The sequence below is a fragment of the Tachypleus tridentatus genome, chromosome 9 (genome assembly GCF_004210375.1).
Source record: "Tachypleus tridentatus isolate NWPU-2018 chromosome 9, ASM421037v1, whole genome shotgun sequence".
In the NCBI taxonomy this organism is placed as follows: domain Eukaryota; kingdom Metazoa; phylum Arthropoda; class Merostomata; order Xiphosura; family Limulidae; genus Tachypleus; species Tachypleus tridentatus.
The window spans coordinates 32,427,572-32,451,299 of NC_134833.1; the positions used below are offsets into that span (position 1 = coordinate 32,427,572).

At 34.2% G+C, this 23,728-nt stretch overlaps 1 protein-coding gene across 1 annotated transcript in view; it reads right to left on the reverse strand.

Annotated features, from left to right (window-relative positions):
* Positions 1–4,020: 4,020 nt before the first annotated feature.
* The window catches only part of LOC143225002 (NGFI-A-binding protein 1-like), a 154,364-nt gene continuing 134,656 nt past the window's right edge, over positions 4,021–23,728 (reverse strand). The window contains 2 exon segments of the mRNA XM_076453611.1: positions 4,021–10,273; positions 12,882–12,958. Of these exon segments, the coding sequence (XP_076309726.1) occupies positions 9,807–10,273; positions 12,882–12,958 (544 nt within the window). The 3' untranslated portion in view covers positions 4,021–9,806.

Below are 23,728 nucleotides of genomic sequence, written 5' to 3' on the forward strand. Positions count from 1 at the left end.
AGCAGTCACCTTCCTACAACGGTCTGCAGGCAGTGAAGGGTGATATAGATGTGGACTTGAGCACCCACATTTCGCTCTCCTAATTTCTATTGTTATTCCTTTATGTGAGACTGGCAAACGGAGGTTAAAACTGATAGACTGTGTATCCCCACCGCAATGTGGGTCATACTTCCTCAATGACCTCCACAACCAAGGATACATCTTATATCCCACATTATAGCCTGTAGTCTGGGGTTCCTTTCAATTTGTGCAACATTTATTTTTTACTTTTGTTTTTACTTTCCGGCGTGTTTTTATTTATAACAAACTAGATATATGTTTAATTAAATGTACTGAGCCACTTACATTATTTACACACACACACACAAAAGGATTTTTCAAAAGCGCCAATCATTCATTTTGTTTTCTTGCAACTGAATAACAAAACGAACTATTTGAACAAACAGCCGAATCCCTGGAATAGTAACATAAAACTTAAACTTGCTTGTTTTGTGACTCTATAACAAACGTCTGTTTTTTTTTTAATCGGCTGAAGTTAGATGTTTTGGAGTAAAGAGTAAGGGCCCTGCTATCTGTTTCGTAATGAAATTTATAAGAAGTAAAATCGGTGAAATAAAAGAAGACACGGAAAACAAGTTCGATTATTTTCAACATTTTATTTGGCCAGCTTATTCACCGTGACACGTGTACAAAAAACAAACAGGAAAAACACATCAGAAAAGAAAGATTACAAAACGATCAAACAAATAGTTAGTCCTACACCGCTTGGCGCAAGACACAACCAGAAAAAGAAAAGAAAAGACCTCGAGACACTGCAAGATCCCAGCTTCCTTCAAGATACTGTAACCTATGAACCCGTCTCTCTGATCTCTAAACAGAGTGGTGACGTAAAGGACATGAGAAAGCTCTATAAACTTTCTTTACTTCATTAAACCCCGTGCAAGAGCTGAAAGATCAACGCGAGTGGAATGGAACGGGTGAAGGCAGGCACTTTGTTATCATCTACATTCCGATATGTCGGTTTTTCTTACATAAGCTCCTTTATAGTTTATCACAGTTATCAAATTATGTGATGGCCCCTCGGACTAAAACCTTCATAGAAAAACTCGTTCAGGTGTTTCGTATATCTCACTGGGCCCAGCATCGCTGTCGCGTCTCTCTGACAATGAAAAAAAAACTGACCGCTCACGGGAACACTATATATCTGTACGAGTGAATGTATGGACGGTTCCTAGGGCCATAGCAAACAAGTAGTTAATTATACTCACGTGCGTTCTTCCGGTAGAATATACTAGGCTCGCAAACCAATACTGTTCGAACCTATCGCGACAAAGTTAACACACGTGTTTATCTCTTGTGTAATTCGCACTGAGAAAGTGATACTGCCGCTAACCAGGTAACTAAATGCGCATCTCCATTCCAAACTTCTTGCACGAACAAGTAAGTATTCTTTGGGTACTGCAGGGGCCGAACTATTAAGATGTAACAAACCACTCGTGTCATCCGTTTTATATGAATGGAGTACAAGATTAAAAGAGACGTTAGCGTGACGTATAAAAAGTGGAATGTATTAATATCACCTCGCTAGAAAAGAAAAGTGTGGACCAGGGCCACACTTGCCCTAACAGAGGGCTTTACTAAAGTCACTTGTCCGGCACTGGTCAGCTTTTCACAAAGGTGCGAGTGTCATCAGTTTAGACAGTCATTGTGGGAACATCTAGCAGGTTAGCCATTCAAGTAAATACAACTTATGCTGTTTTTTTAAATTGTTATTCAGACACTTTATGCATCAGGGATTGTTCAGCTGAGAGAAGATCAAAGAACGTCCTTTTTCTTACAAGGAAGATGTAATCTTGCAGTATCTTGTTTAACTTATATATATGTATGTATAGACACACACACACACTCTGGTGAGCTATTTAGTACTTATTAGGAAGTTACTTGTTCTTAACCTATTTTTATTTCTAGTAAGCTACTTTTCAGTGAGCTACCAAGGAACTTACTAGTAGGTAACAATGGTATTCGTGCTTCTGAGTAAAGTGAGGAACGTGTCCGCACGTGCTTTTTATGCTAAGCTACCAAGTTTTACTTGCTAGTAAAGTATTTCTGTTATTTGTCGAAGTAAAATAAGCGCTTACGAGTCCGAGAGTATTGAAATTACCTGTAACGTTCTCAGGTTGCTGAGAAATTATGTTACCTACTAATAAGCTCGTGAAACATCAAAACAAATCATTGGTCAAAGTTCCGAACACATGACTAGGGTGAAACTGACAACACGACCCCTTTGATAAAAAAAAAAAGTTACAACTCTCACTTTATGCTATAAGAGACAGGAATAGCTATTACTTCAAACTACAGTTTAAACGCTGGTTATTTTAATCCATAAACCGACTGCTTAAGAGGATGATAATATGTTAGATACAATATGAGACAGTCGGTGTTGAAGTTATATTTTCAGAGTTCACATGAATATACGATATCTCTAAGTAAGATCACAATAATTTCTCCAATTATCAATTTCTCACAATTTATAAAAGCACCGATTTCTATTTTCAGATACTGTTGGCATATGAGTAAACAGTATATATTCTATAATTGTATTGGCAAGAACTAACATATGTTCTTGACCAATCACAGGGCTATCAAAAGAAAAATATATACTTCAAAGTTCACAAGAACGTATTTACTGCAACTTCCATTACGTGGAAGTTGTTTTTAGCTATAAAAACGAAATGTCACCAAATATCGGAAATCCATCGATGACATTTCTAATATAACGGGATATTCTACAAACTACCGTCACGAAACATTACATTCATTCACGAGCGAGAAAAAATACATACCACTGATGTTAATAACAACATTGCACTATATTTTGAGAAAATTACACATTTCAACGCCTTTATGGGTTTGTTTGTTTACAATTTTATTTCCTTAGTAACTTAATGGAACAGGAAAGGTTCGCTGAACTTTATTAAAAACTGGGTTGAAGTGACAAAAATATCTTCGATCAGTCAGGGAAAGGTTTTTATTAGGAAGTGTAAAAAGAAAAAAACAAAACAGTGATAACGTTGACTGAACATGTTTAGGATAGGTAAAATTAACGATACAAAAGAAATATTCGATGGTGGAGAAAGAATATAAAAAATATTTTCAAACTGATATCAATGGAATGTTTTGTAAACTCTACAGAAATCAAAGACTAAATAAAAACTTACTGCGATAATAAAAGTGGCATTGAATATTTTCAAGTGAACAATAAAACGAGATGACAATGGTTTAAAGTTTTCCCAATTAGAATTTCAAGCATCAGAAAACTCAACGGGTTTCTATGATCTTGTATACTTGTTTTAGTTTTGAAACAATCCACCAGGTTTGATTTTTATAGCGAATTGCGGTATATTTCTAAAAGTAGCTTCAATTTATTTATTCACCTCAAATAAGAAACTTGTACTTCGATATAACAGTAAAACCAGTTTTTGATACAGGTACAGTGTCCATGCTATAATTACACACAAAAACATACTCTGAGGAGAGAAGACACTTGCGGATTAAACAATATTGGTCAATTGCACAGATACCCCTTACGCCCACCTTTGACCTGTGTCTAATACGGAGCTATGCCATAATGTTATGTAACCATCCTACGTAACTTACTTGTTCTACAGCTTTATATCTGAACCACGTGTTCGACAGGTCAAACCACATTCACCTGACGCAACGATTTCCATTCGTCCGTCTCTTGGTTAATCTTTATTTATAAAATTCACTTATTCGTAAACCGTGGGCAACCAAGTGGTGTAACCAAGTATATGGTTAATTAATATATTCTACTTTATTTTCAAGCTATATAAATATAACAGTTACTGGTAACTTGGAAGTATGGTGTAAGAGAAGAAATGAAATGGTTAATTAATATATTCTACTTTATTTTCAAGCTATATAAATATAACAGTTACTAAGCAACCAAGTATAGGGTAACTTGGAAGTATGGTGTAAGAGAAGAAATGAAATGGTTAATTAATATATTCTACTTTATTTTCAAGTTATATAAATATAACAGTTACTAAGCAGACAAGTATACTCAGTAAAACAAAACTTTATATACCAACAGTGAAGGGCAACAACAGTAACCACTGGATAATAATTACCACTTTCTGTGGTTAACATGAACATTATGAACCAGTTTAATAAGTTAGCATGTAGCAAGTTAATCGTTACAAACAAAACTACAGTGGCATCTCTACCTGATGAATATGTAACAGGTTTTAATTAATTAAATCAAGTTGGATAAAGTGTCAGTACATGAATTTACAACAATATTTACGGTAATACTACGAGTATTATAAACAGTTCAATTAATTACTGACGTTTTTGACAATTCCACGGTTGCACTAAACTTCAGTATGTTACAGTATTATAAACAGACCAACTGGTTTCCGATACTTACGACAATAATTTCACTGTGGTAATATATTACAGCGTTATAAAGAGGCCGACTTGTTTCTAATGTTTATTATAACAGTGTTCGCGGTCGCATTAAGATTCACTATGTTACAGCATTATTAACAGAACAACTTGTTTCTCATGTTTATTGCAACAGAGTTCGCGGTATTTCAATGTCTACACCTGGTGTTAAAAATGTTAAAGCTGCCATATATTACATATTATCCGCTTTTTACCTTGTGTCTTTTAGGAATTGTTCTGCTCGAAGATTACGAATGCCACACTTGCAGGGACTATGTCACTCATTGAAAAATGTAAACAAACAAGAACGACAGTGTAATGTTGTTATATTTAAAGGTGCTGTTCGGAAAACTGGAAAACATTTGGTCATTTAACTTTGGAATAATAAAAGTAACTTCTCGAATTCTAAGCAATTTTAGATTAAAAGTAAATATTCTTCAAAAGTACTAGTTTACGAAATGTCTTTGGCATTTGATCTTTAAATATTAAGCTTGTTATAAAGCAGGAAGTTCCAGTATATTCAACTAGCTAGCTATATGTAAGATACGAGATATACTGTGTATGTTTTTCAAACACTTCTTATGACAACTTGTTCCGAAGAGAAGAAACACAAAAGGAAAGATAACCGAATATGTCGGCTTGTGCCAAAACTTCAAATTTCCACCACCCTATCGTATCCAAACGAACTCCAAGCGTGTTGCATGCAAAGTTATATTCAAGTTATAGTAAAACAAGGTAACGGGTTCTATCTACCGTTTGCTTCGAGTTTCGTTGTATGCTATACTAAGTGAATCAAACTGAAAAAAAAACAACAAATCCAGTGTAATTATATCAGATATACTAAAACTTCTGCAGAGAAGAAAAATTCGGTTCAACTTATTTTGCTGTAAAGTGAAAATAAAGAGAAAAAAAACTGTACGCAACAATCTGTGCTGTGCCATCGTGAGGGACACATGTGTGTGAATTACTTACAATGTTGGAGAGACAGTTTACTTCTTCCTGAATATTACTACATCAACTACTCCTTCATTAAGCTTTCCAGCAGTGTCATAATGACAAAATGATACTGAACAAGAACTTGTCAAACATATTTTGCTGCGTAAATGTGGTAAGTAAAAAAGAAAGACTAATCAAATGCTTAGAAATGTTGCACGTGAGTTAATCAATTCAAATAGAAAAACGGGTCGGTTTTTGGCAAGTTCTATTTATGTTATTATTAGACATCCACGAAATAAAACTACTGAATAGAAATGCACCCAAGACATTTTTTTTTAAATATGTTACGACAGAGAAGAACACCTGATTTAAAATACTCATCTAACAATTTTAAACATCGTCAAGTACATTAGTGTTTTATTCAACTTGTTTCAAATAGAGTTTCAGGTTTAACAAGTAGTACTATACCAGTGGCACGCAATGATAAAACCTACCATCTTTAAAATAAGTTATTATTCAAAGAGTACTCTATTTGATGTCTACCATCTACAAAATCCAAAGAATCTTTACAAGTAGACGAAATATTACACAATATCTTTGGTCGAATAAGACGAGTACAAGAAGGCTAGGCCCACACTCAGTACATATACACACACACATAAAGACCACAAAAGTTCCTACAATGAGATTGCCACCAGGAGTCACACACAGACTGTGACTGCAAATGGTTTAACTTTGTATAGTCACACTGGGGAGAAATTTTATGTACAAGAATATACTGATAAAGTATATAAATATAGAAAACACTATATTTACTTCCTGAAACTTGGGACAAAACATTCACACATATTGATTATTAGCCACCCTACATCAACAATAAACCATTACAATTTAACAGTACAAGTTTACAGCACGTGAAGTGGAAATGCTAAAGAAAACACCAGAGGGGATATTTCTTTTATATTTTTGGTCCAAATATTTCAAGATTCAATTTATCACAGGTTTCTGATGAGCGACTGGACCACGTATTTTCCTGTGATGGACTAAGTAACCGATTTCTAAAGAAGGCCTAATAATGTAATAAATACATTGCTGTTTGTTAAGTAATTTGGGTCAATTATCACGTTGTTGTTGTTGTTGTTGTTTGTTTTTTTTCCAAAATTGCTTGTCTACAAAATGTTCCTTATTAAATCAAAGAAATATTAAGTTTGTTTGTGTGTAATTAAGTTAAAAGCTACACAAGCGGCTATCTGTGCTTTGCCCTTCACGAGTATTGAAACCCGGTTTCTAGCGCTGCAAGTCCGCACACATACCGTTGTGCCTCTGTGGTTGTAATAGTAATGGTACGAATTAGAATGTATTATTGTAACTTACCGAAAACTTAAATTATGTTGTTGTTTCATCTTAAATCAAATGTTGAGTGTGTCTTCATGTTTGATTCGAGGGGAGGAGCAGAGTTCATTCTACAATATCACGTTAGGGGTTTTATTCTTTTTCGTGGCTCCAGATAAACGAGATTTAATGAAAAGGAAAAAAAAAAGGCATAATGGGTAAGATGAAACATTCAGTTAAACGACTTTTAAAAAGCACAATAAAACATTATTAAGACAGTAAAAAAAAAAGTATACAGGAGAAGACGAGCACAAAAATCATTTCAAAGTGCTTATATTTTAAATGTTTTTACTGAAGAGTTTCATTGAACTTAAGTGTCACGTTACATGAGAGTTGAGAAAACAATTGATACAACACTTAAAAAATCAATCTGCCAGCTTAATATGAACGCAATTCGATCAAGGGTTCGTTCTTTTAGTAAAGTGGTCTTTATATGGGCCTCAGATTGAACAACACATAGTTAAGAGGACAACACTTAATTATTAAAAAAATAAATGAATCTGACGCTTTGCATTCAGTTCTAACAGTGGCAATAGCGTAGAACAGAGGGGACCTAAAACATATTTGACTGTCATTCTATCAACAGAAATGACAGCTGAGGGTGGCGTATCAGTTTCATCGTCAAAACTCGCTCACAGAATATACGAGGAAAATTTTAGAATAACCAGAACTATGCTCAACTTTGTCATATCTGTGCATCAAATCCATAAAATCACAATTATTTTTAGCTACAACAAAAGAACGGGGAATTGGTCACAAATTACGTACACAAACACTAAAAATCGTCTTTACGACACTTCTATTCTACTTCAATACTTAAATTAAATCTGATGTATACGGTTATTTGCACACACGCTTATTAGAATAACAGTTTCAGTTCAATGTTTATATTAACGATGGTGAATAGAATCCATCTTAGCTTAGCGAAAAGTACTAAGTATTATATTAATGTCTTTTATTAAAGAAAGGAAAAACAAATCACGTGAATAAATGTTTCATATGAATACCTTTAACATCTATCACAATAAGCACTTTATCTAAATGTCTCCCATCTCAATCCAGTGTGGCTACACGACATGTGACTTTATAAGTCAAACTGTTTATTTTGTGATAAATTATTATTCTTTCTCTTTCACACACACACACACACACACAAACCTTACTCTATAATTGCAACAGGAAAAAAGACAAATATATTTACCATCATTTACATTTGTATTATTAGAAACCACACAAAACTATCCTAGTGTTAGAAGTACATGACTCACAAGTATCACATTGTATCACATGCCTGGACTTGTTTGTTTTTTAAACTTTTTTTTTTGCAAAATTTAAAATAACTATTGTTTCCATATCACACAATTTACTTGATTATTGAACCGTTTATCAGTGTTGAATTGCATTCATTCTCATACTAGATAAACAGCAAATATATCACTTCTTCTCCACATGTGAAAAGCAATTCTACATCAGAAATTGTAGACAATATACACCATGTCACAGAACAATACAAAAACACTTTTCACAACACTGCCCTCTATAGAGAAGACATTTTTAAAAATAAAAACTGACAGTTAATTTTAATACTTGTTTTTCTTCTTCTCGCGAACATATAAAATCGATTACCAATTTTTAGTTTAACAAATTTAACTAAAAGATTTGTTTTAACTAAACTTCTCCACACTATGAAACTTCCGAGAGCCTTTAGTAAAGGACAATAGACATGAAATAACTAGAAGCACGTGCTATGTTCACTCGTTTTTTGTCAATAACAAAATATGCTACCAACCTATCTCATACATTATGATACCTGATGTATTATTAGTTCATAATATTGGTGCACTAGAAAGGTTTATCCAGTAATGACGTTTTATTAGCTATATAAAACTTTTCTAATTTTAAATCAAACACATAATATTTTGGCAATATACATGGCAAACCATAAAAAAGAATAATAAAAAGAAATCTATTATTAAGGCTTTTTTTCTGTTTTGGTCATAGAGACAAAACTGTTCAAATTTATCATTGTCTAAATATTTCTAAAATATTTTAAACAAACATGAAGCTAACAAAGAGTAGATTATAAAGATGACTGCGTCCTTTTTATATCGATTACTTATTAAATATATGAACAAAAAATCGATCAAACAATTGTAATAAACAACACAACGTGATAATTAAAAGTGTTTTCTTTTTGATTTGTAATAAAGAAAAATAACGATTGTGCCAGAAATTCTGGTCACTAGATTTCTCTTCAATATTTTCAAATAATCTCTTGTTTTAAAATAATAACAATGTTTACATCTTGGCGACTTACTCGATTCCAATGCCCTGACTAGGCCACAAATGAGACAAAAATGAAACCTGGTAAACAAATGCCACATTAATGACATCTGTATCTTACCATCCAAAATATTCATCTTATAAACAACATCAAGATAAAATTACAGTTCCTCAAACCTAAGAGTTTAACAGTTGTCTTCAAGGTCTTAGACCTTAAACTCCTTAGATATAATAACGATAGTAAAGATGTTTGGATTCCAGTACTGGCCATTGGGCAGTTGCTTTAACTGCTACAACACAACTAGACATCACAGATGAGATCTAATGTGTGTGGTCTTCACTGAATATTGCCCTGTGAGATTGGCTAGGCCTCATCCATTTTAAGGGTTCACATGAGCACAAACTTCTTCCACACACATATTACAAACTTAGCCATTCTGCAAGTGATATACTAATTTGTCAATCAAGTACAAATGAAGTATGAATATTTTAACTTAGTGAAAGACACATAAAACTAGTAAGCAGATCAAGGTATTCAAGTTTGTTGAGGGTTCTCTGTACAAATTAAATTTAGCTTTACAGACAATACTTGTTAACTTCTTCTCTTACCAACTAAAATCTCGCTTGTAGAGAAAACAGATTTTGAAGCTTGCAGAATGATGAAGTTTCATAATTAACTTTTCATACATACAACATACTTTTATTAATTTTTATAAATTTCAACTTCTTTATACTGGTTCATTTAAACTGACCAGGCCATAACCATTTTGTGCAGTTGATGAGACGACTAAAGATGTCGTTGATGAAGAAGTGGTGCTGGAAAAGCCTAATGAAGCTGTCACTACAGATGGTAAGCTTGTAGAAGCAGAAGAATGGTTTACATGATCTTTCTCACCTTTGGGAATATTGGCTCGAGATTGGATGTTCATCTTGGAAGCTGTAAAACTGCTATCATTTTCATCTTTGATCTGACTGGCCAGTTCTTTGACCACACGCAATCCTTCATCCATAAGAGTCTCTTGAACCAATTGCTTGGTAATCTGGGCATTGGTTTTCTTGCTGTTTGACACCATTTTCATAGCGCTTAGCATGTCTGTGGTTGGGAATGAGTGACTGATATCCAATGACGGAGGATCATGGACTTCCTGACCCAATGGAGGTGACGAAGTGTTACTGTAAGCTGAGAACTGGGAATCTGTGGATTAGGATTTTGAATGAAAAATCCAGGTTTAACTGGTACACTGTTATTAACACATTACTTTTGATTGCTTTTATTATAATACTTATAGTACTTGAAGAAACACTTTTACTAATTAAATAAATGCAACATCATAAGAAGTTTTTAAAAATTTACTCCCCTCACTAACACATGAACCAGTCCGGTACATTGATGTGAATCAAAAAAATAAAAGAGTCATTTCGGAAAGGTTTAGGTTTTGATTAGACAAAATGAATACCCTATTTCCGAGGTCCAGGTTGCTGGACCCAAGAAGGCCATGCTTGAAATGTTCTAGATACGGTTGTGAATGTGACAGTATAAGTGCAGCGATTAAACTAAACAGTGGGTCCAAGTCGGATAAGGGAAAAACTTATTCGAAGATATTCCAATCAATCTTACATACCAGCTGAATCAAAATTCATCAGTTGGTTTCTGTCAATGCACAATAGTATCATTATTTTTAGAACATGTGATTGGAGTCACTAGTTTCAATAGTTAAACTAATAGAATAGCAACGTCCAAAGATGCAGTGTTGAAGTTGAAACATATTGCACGATACCATTTCCTTAGCGGTGTTAAAACTATAAATGTCATTTGTGCAAAGAAGAGTAGATGTCTTTGTTAAGCTACACAATAAGCTGTCCCACTACGGATATCGAAACCCTGTTTCTAGCGTTAAAAAAACCCACAGACATACCGCTGTGCCATTGTAATACCCAGTATGGCACCAATATAGCATAATCTACAAATATATCATAACGCCATATTTTTTATTAATATTTAGGGTGATTTTTTTTTACGTTTAACACAAAATAACCATAAATAATCGGTTTCTAGAATGACTCCTAGTGGTGACCATCCGAGACTTAGTACTGAAAGATTCTGGGTTTATGCGAATGATGTTAATCACTTAAGAATTCCTAAAAAATATTATTTCACTTTGTCAAAATGCACGAGAACAATTTTTATAAAACTTGCTATATTCTCAAGAGAAATATTAATAACTATTTTAAAGCTATCTAAATGCTTGTTCACGAGAAGTGGACCACGATGTTGACTTGGTAAAAATTGCTGTTATTGGTGTCTCAGCGTAAAGCTATACAACGGAACTCTGTCCACAATGAGGAATCGGACCTCCTGATTATTTCTTAAACTTATCACTTACCCACCAGTTACCATATATTGAAATTAAAATAACAAGGAAGAATTTATATCATTTATATTATCAATAGAAAGAATTACTTCAAATACAATTTAGTTCTAACTGTAATAATTTGTTTTCTAACAGAGTAACTGCCGTAAATTATCAGAAAAAAACAGACACGCATAACCCATACCACGCAATTCATCTACTGTTGCTGCAGAGAAAAACAAAGCACACAAAGACACTTCACTGATGAAAGACTCATTTAAAATATACAATTATAAAAAGGAACAATAACTGAGAAGATGTTTAAAAGTACACTCTGCAATAGAATTTTAAACAAGTGAAGACCCGTTTAAAGTATACAATATATAAACAAGTTAAATAATTGATTTGTTTGTTTTTAACTTCGCGCAAAGCTACAAGACGGCTATCTGCGCTAGCCGTCCCTTATTTAGCAGTGTAAATCTACAGGGAAGGCAACTAGTCATCACCACCCACCGCCAACTCTACTTTTTTTTTTAACCAGCGAATAGTGGGATTGATCGTCACATTATAGCGTCACCACGGCTGAAAGGGCGAGCATGCTTGGTGTGACGGAAACTCGAACCCGTGAAGCTCAGATTACGGATCAAACGCTCTAATCACCCGGTTATGCCGGAATTAAATAGTTAAAGACCCGTTTACAATATATATTGTAATATAGTTTTAAATAAGTGAACAGTGGTTTACAAGAAACTTACAATGTCCGTGTTTTGATTTCCACACAATTTCTAAAAAATACATTCTTAAAAGGTAAAATAATTCTGTAAAATGAGCATATTCAGACAGAAATAGCTAACACGGTGAAACACATGATCGAGATTAAGTGCTCTAAATAGTCTGAAAGAAATGCTTAAAACAGAATATTTATGTATTAAGTCATCCATATATAATTGGACGAAAACTGATTGGTTGATCGATACTAAGCCCAAAATTACATGATGGGCTATCCGTGCTCTGCCCACCACAGCTATCAAATACCAGTTTCTAACGGTGCGAGTCCATAGACATACCGCAATGCCACTGGGGGCTGAACGTAAATTAAAAAAAAAAAATCGTTCACAAATAACAATTTGCGTTTGTTTTTCCCGGACGAAAATTTGAAAAAACAAAACACAAGGGGTTATTTGAGAGCTACTTCGCCAGAAAAAGAGAATTTTTAAAGTGCAAAAACCAAATATAAAAAATCTAAACAACAAGCAACAGGGACAAAGAAACAATCCAGTATTTTGTTCCGTTTCAAACGGAAACGATTACTTATATAAACAGCAGAGGTAAAGAAACAGTAGTAGGAATAAATTAGGTGATACATTTGAAGGATCACTCTCTTTCTCTTGATACACACAATCCACATTTAATAACTTAATAGATAACTGTAACTAGGCGACTATTTCTTACCTGTGTCATCCGTATCGACTTTATCAGATTCTGACCAGTTTGAAAGACGTTCGCAGCCTCTTCCACTAAATGAATACCTGGTTTGGAGAAATAACATTTAAACTTGTATATTAAACATTAATATTTTGACAAGTGAATGATCGGCCTCACTGTGTGTGGATAGTTTACTCGTGCGTTTGTTTTTCCGACATCAAACCAGAAACGATAAATATGTGCAAACGTGATCACTGTGCTAATAAGGTGACATTTTTTAATATGTTGCGTGACACTGAATGTATTGAATTGTAACTTTTTTAAAACTAAAAAAATCAAATAAAATCATTAAACTTTATTGTATACGTGACATCTCGTTGGTAAGCGATTTTTACATAATTTATTTCCAAATTAATGGTGGTATTTATTACTTAAATAAATACACGGGGTTTAAAGTGTTACGCGACTTATAAATCACTCGCTTGGTCGAGTGCACACAATTAAGTGGTATTCTGAAGACAACTCTTTCTCCTATTTCAAAGCGTAGTATTAAATTTCTTTCGAATATATTAGAAGACATCTTTTTAAAAAAAAAACAAGTTCATAACAGTCAGTTTTTGTTACAGCTCCCGACATTTTTAACAGATATCGTAATTTGTTATAAATAACAAGTAATCTCATTGAACTCTTAACTGTTCACTAGATGGCAGCACTTACTTTTCATAACAGCTAATAGTTTTCAGAACCAGTGGTGAAAAAAAAATTAAAAGACTGGACTTGAAGGTTTTACAACGATCATTGAAAGTACAAGGGACTTCTAAAAGCAGCTCAATCTAGTGGATGTCCTCCAGAAAATTAATGTAATAATATAATTTACAGTTGCTATACAAATAGTTTTGTTTTGTTTGTTTGTTTTGGAATTTCGCACAAAGCTACTCGAGGGCTATCTGTGCTAGCCGTCCCTAATTTAGACTAGAGGGAAGGCAACTAGTCATCACCACCCACCGCCAACTCTTGGGCTACTCTTTTACCAACGAATAGTGGGATTGACCGTCACATTATAACGCCCCCACGGCTGGGAGGGCGAGCATGTTTTGGCGCGACTTGGGCGCGAACCTGCGACCCTCGGATTACGAGTCACACGCCTTACGCGCTTGGCCATGCCAGGCCCGCCTATACAAATAGAATATGTAAAAGTGGGGGTTATACTACCCCGGATCCTGATTCTCCTGAGAATGTTTTATAAATCTCGTTCATGAATTTTGACTAGAGTTATAAGTTTTTTGTTTTTATAATCTTTTTAATGTTCAAGATAAAGTAAAAATTAAAAAATCGTCATGGAGCTTATCTCTTTATTTCTGTTGATTTATTAGTATATTACCTTATAAATTAATATAAGTGTTTTACCTTGTAATAAGGTCTTGCTGGTTAATTTATTCTTTTCTTCCCCAAATGAATTTCAGGTGCCTCGGCTACTGAGGACTCCCTCTTGTTTTAATGCTTAAGATATTTGACAGTGACATGACCCCTTTGTATTAATTAATCTCATGTGTAAGTTCTTGCTTGATAAGATTCTAACAATTATTATAATTTGTATATGAAATTTTGGTTTGCTGTTATTTATGCACGTGCACCTCCTATGAGAACTAATAACATAGGTCTGTTGAAACACTATCTTAATCAAATTCAGTAAAAAATTAAAATTGTCTAGATAAAAATAGGTTAGAGAGAAATAAGAAACATAAAAGGTGAACTGTAATATCCTATTAAACGACAAAGCTCTCAATCAAACGGAAAACATAAATTACCTAGTCATAATTTATTTATATAAATATCTCCGAAGGCCATGTAGCTACACAGTGCGTGAATATGAAAAATACACAAAGATATATTCGCTATCTCTCATATAGTGGTTCTCAGGAGTTTGGTTCGTGCCCCGCTGGTGGTTGGTGGGCTGGTCCAAAATGAAAGTTACAAACGCGCAATGTGACAGCCGAGGCCATACAAGAGAACAGAACAGGTAAGGTAGGACCAGTAAGAAGATGTGTGATTTTTTATAGCAAAGCCACGTCGGACTATTTACTGTATCCACCAAGTGGAATCGAACCACTGATTTTAGCATAGTAAATCCGAAGACTTACCACTGTCCCACGGGGCGCAGGACTAGTAGGTGGTCCGCGAAAGAAAAGTTTGAATCTATTAGAATCTAGTATACTGCAATTTATTTTTGATGAACATTAAAATTCCTTAAGTTATTTTTACTTTCAAATACAGACAGCGTTTAGAAACAATTATTAAAAAATATTCACGGCAGGATTATTGGTTTGTGCTTGAAATTCGTGCAAAGCTACATGAGAGCCATCTGCGACAATCATCTCTAATTTAGTAGTGTAAGTCTAAAAAGAAGACATCTATTTATCGCCACCCGCCGCCAACTCTTGGACTACTCTTACCAACAAATAGTTGGATTGACCATCACATTATAACGCCACCCTGTGTGGTGTGACAGGGATTCAAACCCGGGTCCCTCCGATTAGGAGCCGAGTGCCTTAACCACCTGGCCATGCCGAGCCCGGATTATCGGTAACTAGTGAAGAAATAAGACGGACATCATACGCATCTTAATTCACCATTACTGTCTTTTTTCTGTAGTGTACCTATACTGTTCAGTGACGCTTGCTTAAAATCAGAAACATAGACCTCAACTTTCTAGCAATTAATACAATCATATTAAACTGATTTCTATTAATTAAGTGCTTCGTGCACTATTAAATAGTTGAAAATCATGACTGAGAAACACTGCATATACAATTCATTTGCACGCATCTAATATTACGTTTTATCTCAGTTGTGCCACAGTTACACATGCTAAGTAACTGTATTGTTTAATTCGCCGACTTTCCTAGAATACCATATTGCAGCAACATCTATATAATAATATCTTCTTAATAAGTTAGTTAAATCATTACATAACTGAGCCTTTTAAAGCGCATTCTGTTGGCGAGCGTAGTTGACAACGTGTACGAGCGGATAATAGTTTGTTGTGTTTGTTTTTCGAGGACAGCATTATAAAGAAATACATTTTTAACGTAAGAAACGAATTGTAGAAAAACCCGAAATAAACTCAAGGTTTAAAGAAATGATATACTCCAACTCTTAACACTTCATTGAAATAACATTACCAATATCAAAGTCTACACAATACAGGGTGGGAGCAATTCTTACATAAATCAAGAGGACAAATAAAATTGGAACAATAAATAAAAATAAAACATCCCCAAAAGTCAATATTTGTCCCATAAAACACATAAACAAATGCATAAGATTTTTACTCAACATCAACAAATAACTAAAGTCAGGAATACATTATAAGTACCCTAATACAAACAAAAATCAAGATCTGATGTCAGTTAGACGAGAAATTAAATTATAGATAATATAAACAATGTACTTGCACTTCCGGGTGAATTCTTTAGTCTAGACTTTCAAAATCTGTAATATCCCCAAGGGCAGAAAACTAGATCGATATTCGTGGGCTGAGATGGTTTTCTACAACCAGTAATACCCAGTCGTAACGTAAGTTTTTATTTATTTTATGTATCGACCAAGGCTATCTAATCTTTGTTCACGTGTACCCAACAGTGGTGTTGCCATGGGAACCGCCATTTTAAAGAAATGGAAGCTAGTTTTTTGTGTTTTTTTTATTATTATTATTGCCGAGAACAAAGTATATTATAATCTTAAAGAAAAGTTTAGGCCAGAGTAAAATCAGTGTGTGGAGACGAACAAATAAAACTAACATGTTATATCTATCACGTTAATGAGAACTACTAAGCCTTAGTATGAAACCATTATAACAGCATTTTTCAAGATCTGTTTGTTTCTTTGAAGTGAAGCACAAAGCTATACAATGGGCTATACGTGCTCTGCCCACCACGGGTATCAAGACCTCATTTCTTGCGTTGCATATCGACAGACATACTGCTGTGCCACTGGTGGAGGGCAGCATTTCTCAAACTCGGGTCTGAGAGTCATATGCCAAATTTCATAAAAATATTTTATGAAATATGATTTATAGAATTAAAAAATATATATTAAATTTATTTGAATTAAAACACTTAATTTTGAAATACGATTTTTATTTTTCAAAACAAAAACACCAATTGGTTCGGCAGTCCGCAAAAAAACAACAAACAAACAAAAAAACTGAATTTAAAATGGGGCCTCGAGTTACTAAAGTTTGTGAACCGCTGTATTATATAATAGTAACTGTGAGGTTGGAATCTCGATGCTAAGGTAAAGATACGATCTGTAATTTACGAAATTATTTTAATAAGTAGTTGCGCTAGCTGAAGAACTGGAGTTTATTTAGTAAAAAGAGACTAAATTAGGAAACAAAAATATTTTCTCAATTTTGTAGTTGGTTTATTCTCATTTTATACTTTCAGCACATTGTCTAGAAACAACAATATTACGTTATAATTTTGTTGCTAAGCAACATGATATAAAAACCATTGTTGGAACGCATTGTTACCAAAATTCACTGACTTTTCTATATATTAGAAATTGTTGTATACGGAAACAATTCTTTTCTACGTGGTTTTTCACTTGATTGCTTATTTAAAAAGATGCGCATGCACGTGGATATGATAAATTATAATAGCCAAGTGCAGACTCTCAAAGTTCAAAGTGTAAAATATATTAGGTTTTTAAAATTATTTTCTCTTGGAGCTATGGTTATTATATTTCCTTTTTTATGTCTAACTGCTATTTGTAATACAAGGAACCACTTTTTTCTATGTAATGTTTTGCTAGCTTGCCTCATTAAGAAATGCGCTTATGCGCACGCATGTGGATAAGTAACACCCAGGTGTTAACCCTCAGGGTCAACTTAGTATGGGTGCAAAATTTCAGGTTTCTAGGTTCTTTCCCTCTTTGAGTTATGGAAGTCATACACATACACACACACAGAAATGTCTTTCTCATTATCACAGATAACTTATTAGTCTTTATAGCAAGTCATGTTCATAACTATGCACTTAATCATGGTTAATGATTGACATGGGGGCTTCTTCTGGTCTGGTAGTTAGAGCACTTGACTCGCAACATGCATGTCCCAGATTCAAACGCTCTCAGATTTTACTCTCAGACGTAGAGGTGTTACATTGTGATAGTCAATCCCCCTTGTCGTTGGTGAAAATTAGACCAAGAACTGACGGTGGATGGTGTTGATTAGCTGCCTTTCCTCTTGTTTATCTCTAGCGTTGTTAGCCGTCGAGTTACTTTGTGTGAAATTAAATAAACAATTATCTAGGAATCAGAAGTGCCAAATGTTTCAATTTTGTTTAAAGTAAACAAAGTTCTGAAACAAAACAGAAAAGTCTGTGTGTGCATCCTTCACTTGTAACTGACGAACTGCTGAACCAACTGTCACAAAACCTTCCCAGGAGTAACAGAGAGAGGAGTCGTCGAAAATGGAATCTGACCCCTCCACGTCTGTTGAAAGGGTATGCCAGCTAGTATATACAAATGTATATAAATGATACTCTGCAATAACGAAGTTTTTACGCTGTATCTTACCAATGTAACCTCGAAGTTATTAGTAATTTTAACTCATATTACTGTAATAATATATCCACCTAGTGCTGCCATCTAATGAATGATGCAATCACTACGATGACGTCATGTGGAATGAACTGCTGTTGTTTCAAAGCGTGTGTTCTTTAGTTTAGCAGACAAATACTTTATAGTAAAAATACGTAATATTACGTTCTGTGTTGAAGACTGGTTTTATACACCTTTCACAATATAAAAAAAAGCTTCAAAAATATACAATAACCAATACATAACTCAATTTATTCTAGCTTTTGATAGTTTCTGGGCCATTTTACGACAAATCAATCTCTCACGAGAAGCGTAGCGCACTAATTACAACGAAGCACGGAACGCGCATTAGTGTAATTGGCAAACGTTTGTAAGTTCAAGTGCTATTACTAAGCAGGTTAATCAGAGTATGTAATGAATATTCAAGAAATGGTTGTTTGTGTTCGACTTCACTCTAAATTACAATATGCAAATAAAACCTTGCCAGGAAAATTGTCTTACTAGAAGAGAAACAAGAGTCCGATCCAAGTTTCGAAACTAATTTTGAGGCGTGGCACGTTAGCGCACAAACAGTGACCACAAAGAAGTACCCAAGACAACTACGCAGGTTGATAAAACACTCACAAAACATTACCCTAACTTATATAAGAATGCAAAGTTAAAACCTGTTTCCCAGCAGCGACAAATGACGTTTATTATTGCCAGTACACGTAACTTTTGTCAATCAACATGCAGTCATAAATATTAGATATATTTTTTAAATGCAGGATGCCTCACACGTGTTGCCTAACTAATAAACTTTCAAATCTTTAGGTATGTAACAAAAATCTCTTTGAAAATACTTTTTTTTTTTAAACGAGTTCTTTTTCCACCTATACACAACTTTCGCCAACTTATGTAGCATAAAGTGTCGTGCGGAAAGTGGAATTTTGGACGAACATGGAAACAGTATTAAAAAAAAAAAAGGAACTCTTAGTGTGCATAATATCTGCACCTGAATGATAATAAACAAAGAAAAGAATCCGAACGCAGACGACATTTGATATACGTTAACTTTAAATGGACGCAATATTGTTTGCTTAGATAAACTTCGTTTATCTTACTTGTAGAATCAAATATTCGAATTCAGACTCCGTATGTTCATAAATAACATAAACTTGGGAATTAATTTACCTTTTAAACCAAACAAGCGGTTAGGGGGGGGGGTGAGAGAATTGTATTTCACAAGCACCTGCGGTTGATCTGAGCATAAATCAATTTTTATACGATTGGCTTGTCATAATCCTTTGCGTATTTCAAGTTACACTTGTGAAATAAGTCGAAAAAAAATTTAATAAAACCGATACATTTTTCCAAAAATTCTATCTTTACTTGCCCTTTCGCAATACCAGATAATATCTTGTATGTTTTCATCTTTATCGTCTTATGAAGAAAAAATAAATAAATAAAACGTTAGACAAAGCTCTGTTCATCTGCCAACGCATTTCAAATTATTAAAGACTCAGACAGTCTCTCAAACAACACAAAAAACCAGACAGTGAAAAAATAGTCGGCTTCAGTGGTTCGATGTCTGTTTTATTTGATCAGTCGCATGCTATTCTGCGGCACAACCAACCTATAGCTACCGACTGCATGCTGTAAAAACGTGTTATTTTATCTTACAGGAGCCTAGAGATGGAAGCGATGTTAGAAAACATGTTCTGGCTGCATATTTAATAAACGTACCTCCACTAACTTTACTAAATTAACTTTCATAGATCCACATGAAAGTGTTGAATTAACCAACAAGGTACAAAAATATACACATATAAAAATTAATAACCCCCATACTCCATAAATACGACTTGTAACTCCTTCTTAGCCTACTCCCCTCCCCCCAGACAAGTATACTTTGCAAGCGTAGGAAATCAATTGCAATTATAATATTATAATAAATCACGATGCTCGTGCGCTCATTTCACTGAAGTGATAATAAAGTGCTGATTGGACAATAAGCATGGATAGGAAGAATATGAATAAAACAAAGCCCGTCTTGTTGGTTCGTTAACTGCTCCAGTAGGTGGTTTCAGTTGCTTTATGAAAGTCACATCATTTACCTGTTTTATTCCACTCTTCACTACAGCTGATCAACTGATTACGCAACAGTATTTCCTATTAATTACAACTGACCCGTATGCATGACACTCCTGAAACGACAGGGGAGCTACAAACGTTGTAAGCGCTCGTTAATTTTCTGATGATGTTGAAATTTCGGAACAAGAGATTTTTAAGAACGTTATGCACATGCTTGAAAAATGAATTTCGGTCTCATTTTATTATAATTAATGGCATCTATAACTTCTGTTCCTTTGCACACATCACGAATACATATAATCGAGAAATAAAAAAAGGGTCGAAGGGGTTTATCCTTGTGTAGATAATAAACAAGTACTTTCCATGAAAGTGACTGAGCATGTGCTGTTTGTATCATCTATTTTTTTTTTAGAATATCGTTTCCTTTAAAACATTGACTATATGACGTAGAACGTCAGACTGAAAAAAAAACGATGACGTATAGATGGTAAGAACGAAAAATGACAATTGTCTTTTTGAAATGTTTATATGCTTTCATTTCACTTTAGATTTTTTTTTTGGTTTGTTTGGGAATTTCGCACAAAGCTACTCGAGGGCTATCTGTGCTAGCCGTCCCTAATTTAGTAGGGAAGGCAGCTAGTCATCACCACCCACCGCCAACTCTTGGGCTACTCTTTTACCAACGAATAGTGGAATTGACCGTCACATTATAACGCACCCACGGCTGAAAGGGCGAACATGTTAGGTGCGACAGGGATTCGAACCCGCAATTCTCAGATTACGAGCCGAACGCCTTATCCACCTGACCATGCCGGGGCCAGTAATTTATATATTACATAGTTAATTTTTAAACGTAACTACTATTAGTAAATTAAAGAAAATTACTTCTCGATTTTGTAAAATTGCATCACTCGTAAATTTCCTTCCGTTTTATTAAAACGTTTCGTAGATTTATAAATTTTCACTTAACTTTATAATTTTAGAAAAAGAAAAAAACATATTAGATACAAAAGTAATAAAATCTAGGAAAGCTTTAATTTGACACAACGTTTCAGGCCTAAACATTAAGGTAAAGTTTACCAAGACTTTATTACCATTATATCTGGTATTTGATTTTTTCTTAAGTCTTGCGTCTTTTGTGCCTCTATATATATAGTTTTTGTGTCTGTGTAAATTAATCAGGTAAAGTTATAAACTGCATGTGTATAAAATCATTTAATATGTTTCATAAACCCTCATGTTTATTTAAGAATATGGATGAGAAATTAAGAATTGTTGTGTGGGTTAAAAAACTCAGCAAGCGTATTTTTAAGCCTATTTACAACTTAGTTTCAATTGCAAAGTTAAAAATAGTGCTAAACTTGTGCACGTGTGACTGAAACAATACATCAGTCTTCTTATTGTAATGCGCATAATGAAAGAGCCGACACTTGTACACCTGCATTTAATGTTAGTACATTTAGTATTGTTTAAACTTAAATACCAGCTATTGTTACCTAGATATCTTTATTTTAAGGCAAGTTCGGTGTTTTTTTTTGGAAGCTTTTATACCGATTTAATGAACGCAGACGTTATTCTCTGAAATCTCTGTACTATGAGCACGCATTTTGTAAATATTGACAGAAAATTATATTAATTTTAATGTATTTTATGTAAAATGTAAGAAAATATGAAGGTCACACCATACAGAATTGTACCTATAATAAGAAAACAACATACACAACGCCGGATAATTCAATCTACTACGATTAGATGAAGCCCTAATTACATGTTAATATCAGCTCTTTTTCAAAAATATTAAAGTTCAGAGCTGAACTGAGACTACATACATAAGTTATCATGCAGCTACTGTAGATTCACAAGAGAACCTAGTGTTTGTTTTTGAATTTCGCGTAAAGCTACACGAGGGATATCTGCGCTAGCCGTCCCTAATTTAACAATGTAAGACTAGAGGGAAGGCAGTTAGTCATCACCACCCACCGCCAACTCTTGGGCTACGTGTTTTTTAAACCAACGACTATAACTTTACAACGCCCTCACGGCTGAAAGGACGAGCATGTTTGGTGTGACGGGGATTCGAACCCGCGACTCTCAGATTACGAGTCTAAAGCCTTAACCACCTAGCCATGCCGGAGCCTCATATAACTTGTTAATCTCCAAACATTTTATCAGTACCTGTTATCAAAAATGGATAAACCCAGCTGTACCACCAACTGATCAGTTTACACGACACCAATACGGTGTCAATTCAGCTAAAGAGAAGGAGATCCAACTTTTGGAACGGAACAGAACAATATGTAGGACTAATTGTAATCATACATGAAATTCCTTAATAATCGTTTAATTAATGAAATCAATATATTACTATTTTCACAAATAATATTAATAACAATAGATATAGCGTTACAAATTTTTTATTGGTCTTACAGAATTATAATTACTTATTACTTAGAGCTTCACATATAGAGTATCATAATATCTGTATTTGTCCATTTGTTTTCGGTCTGATACGATGGGGATCGAACCCTGAACCCTGAACCCTTTGAAATTTTGTTTAAAACTGTTTCTGTGCACTAAAACAGGGGTTCATTCACCGTGCACCCTTATTACCATTACCACAGTTTTGTTTTAAAACTGTTCACTCCATGTTCACCATCTATCATTCACCGTGCACTAAAAACAGAACTTATTACCATTACCACAGTTATTAGTCCATGTTCACCATCTATCATTAATGAAGTTACAAATCCATGGCACCAATCAAGATACCTTCACCACGGCTTGTATCACTTTTACTGTAACCTACGTTAAACATGGTTTATCCATTACCACAATCACTTATTCTTTTGTTACAAATTTTGTTTAGTAAGCCTTTATTTATATTGAGGTTATTTATCTAGCGTGAACTCAGCAGCACCAGTAACTTCTTATCATAAGCATTCTTCAATTAAAATTCTTTTACAATAATTTCAATTCAATATGACCTCTGATTCATTGGTCACTTGTTTGTTTGAAAGCTCAAATCCACCCTCTACCGTAGTGTATTTATCACACAAGTTTCACAACACTTTCATTGGGCAATCTGTGTTCTGCTAACCACGGGTATCGAAACTCGGTGTCTATCGTTGTAAGTCCGCAGACTTAGTGCTTTGCCATTGGGGGTTTCATTTTATTTATGGTTAATAAGTAGCTTCAGT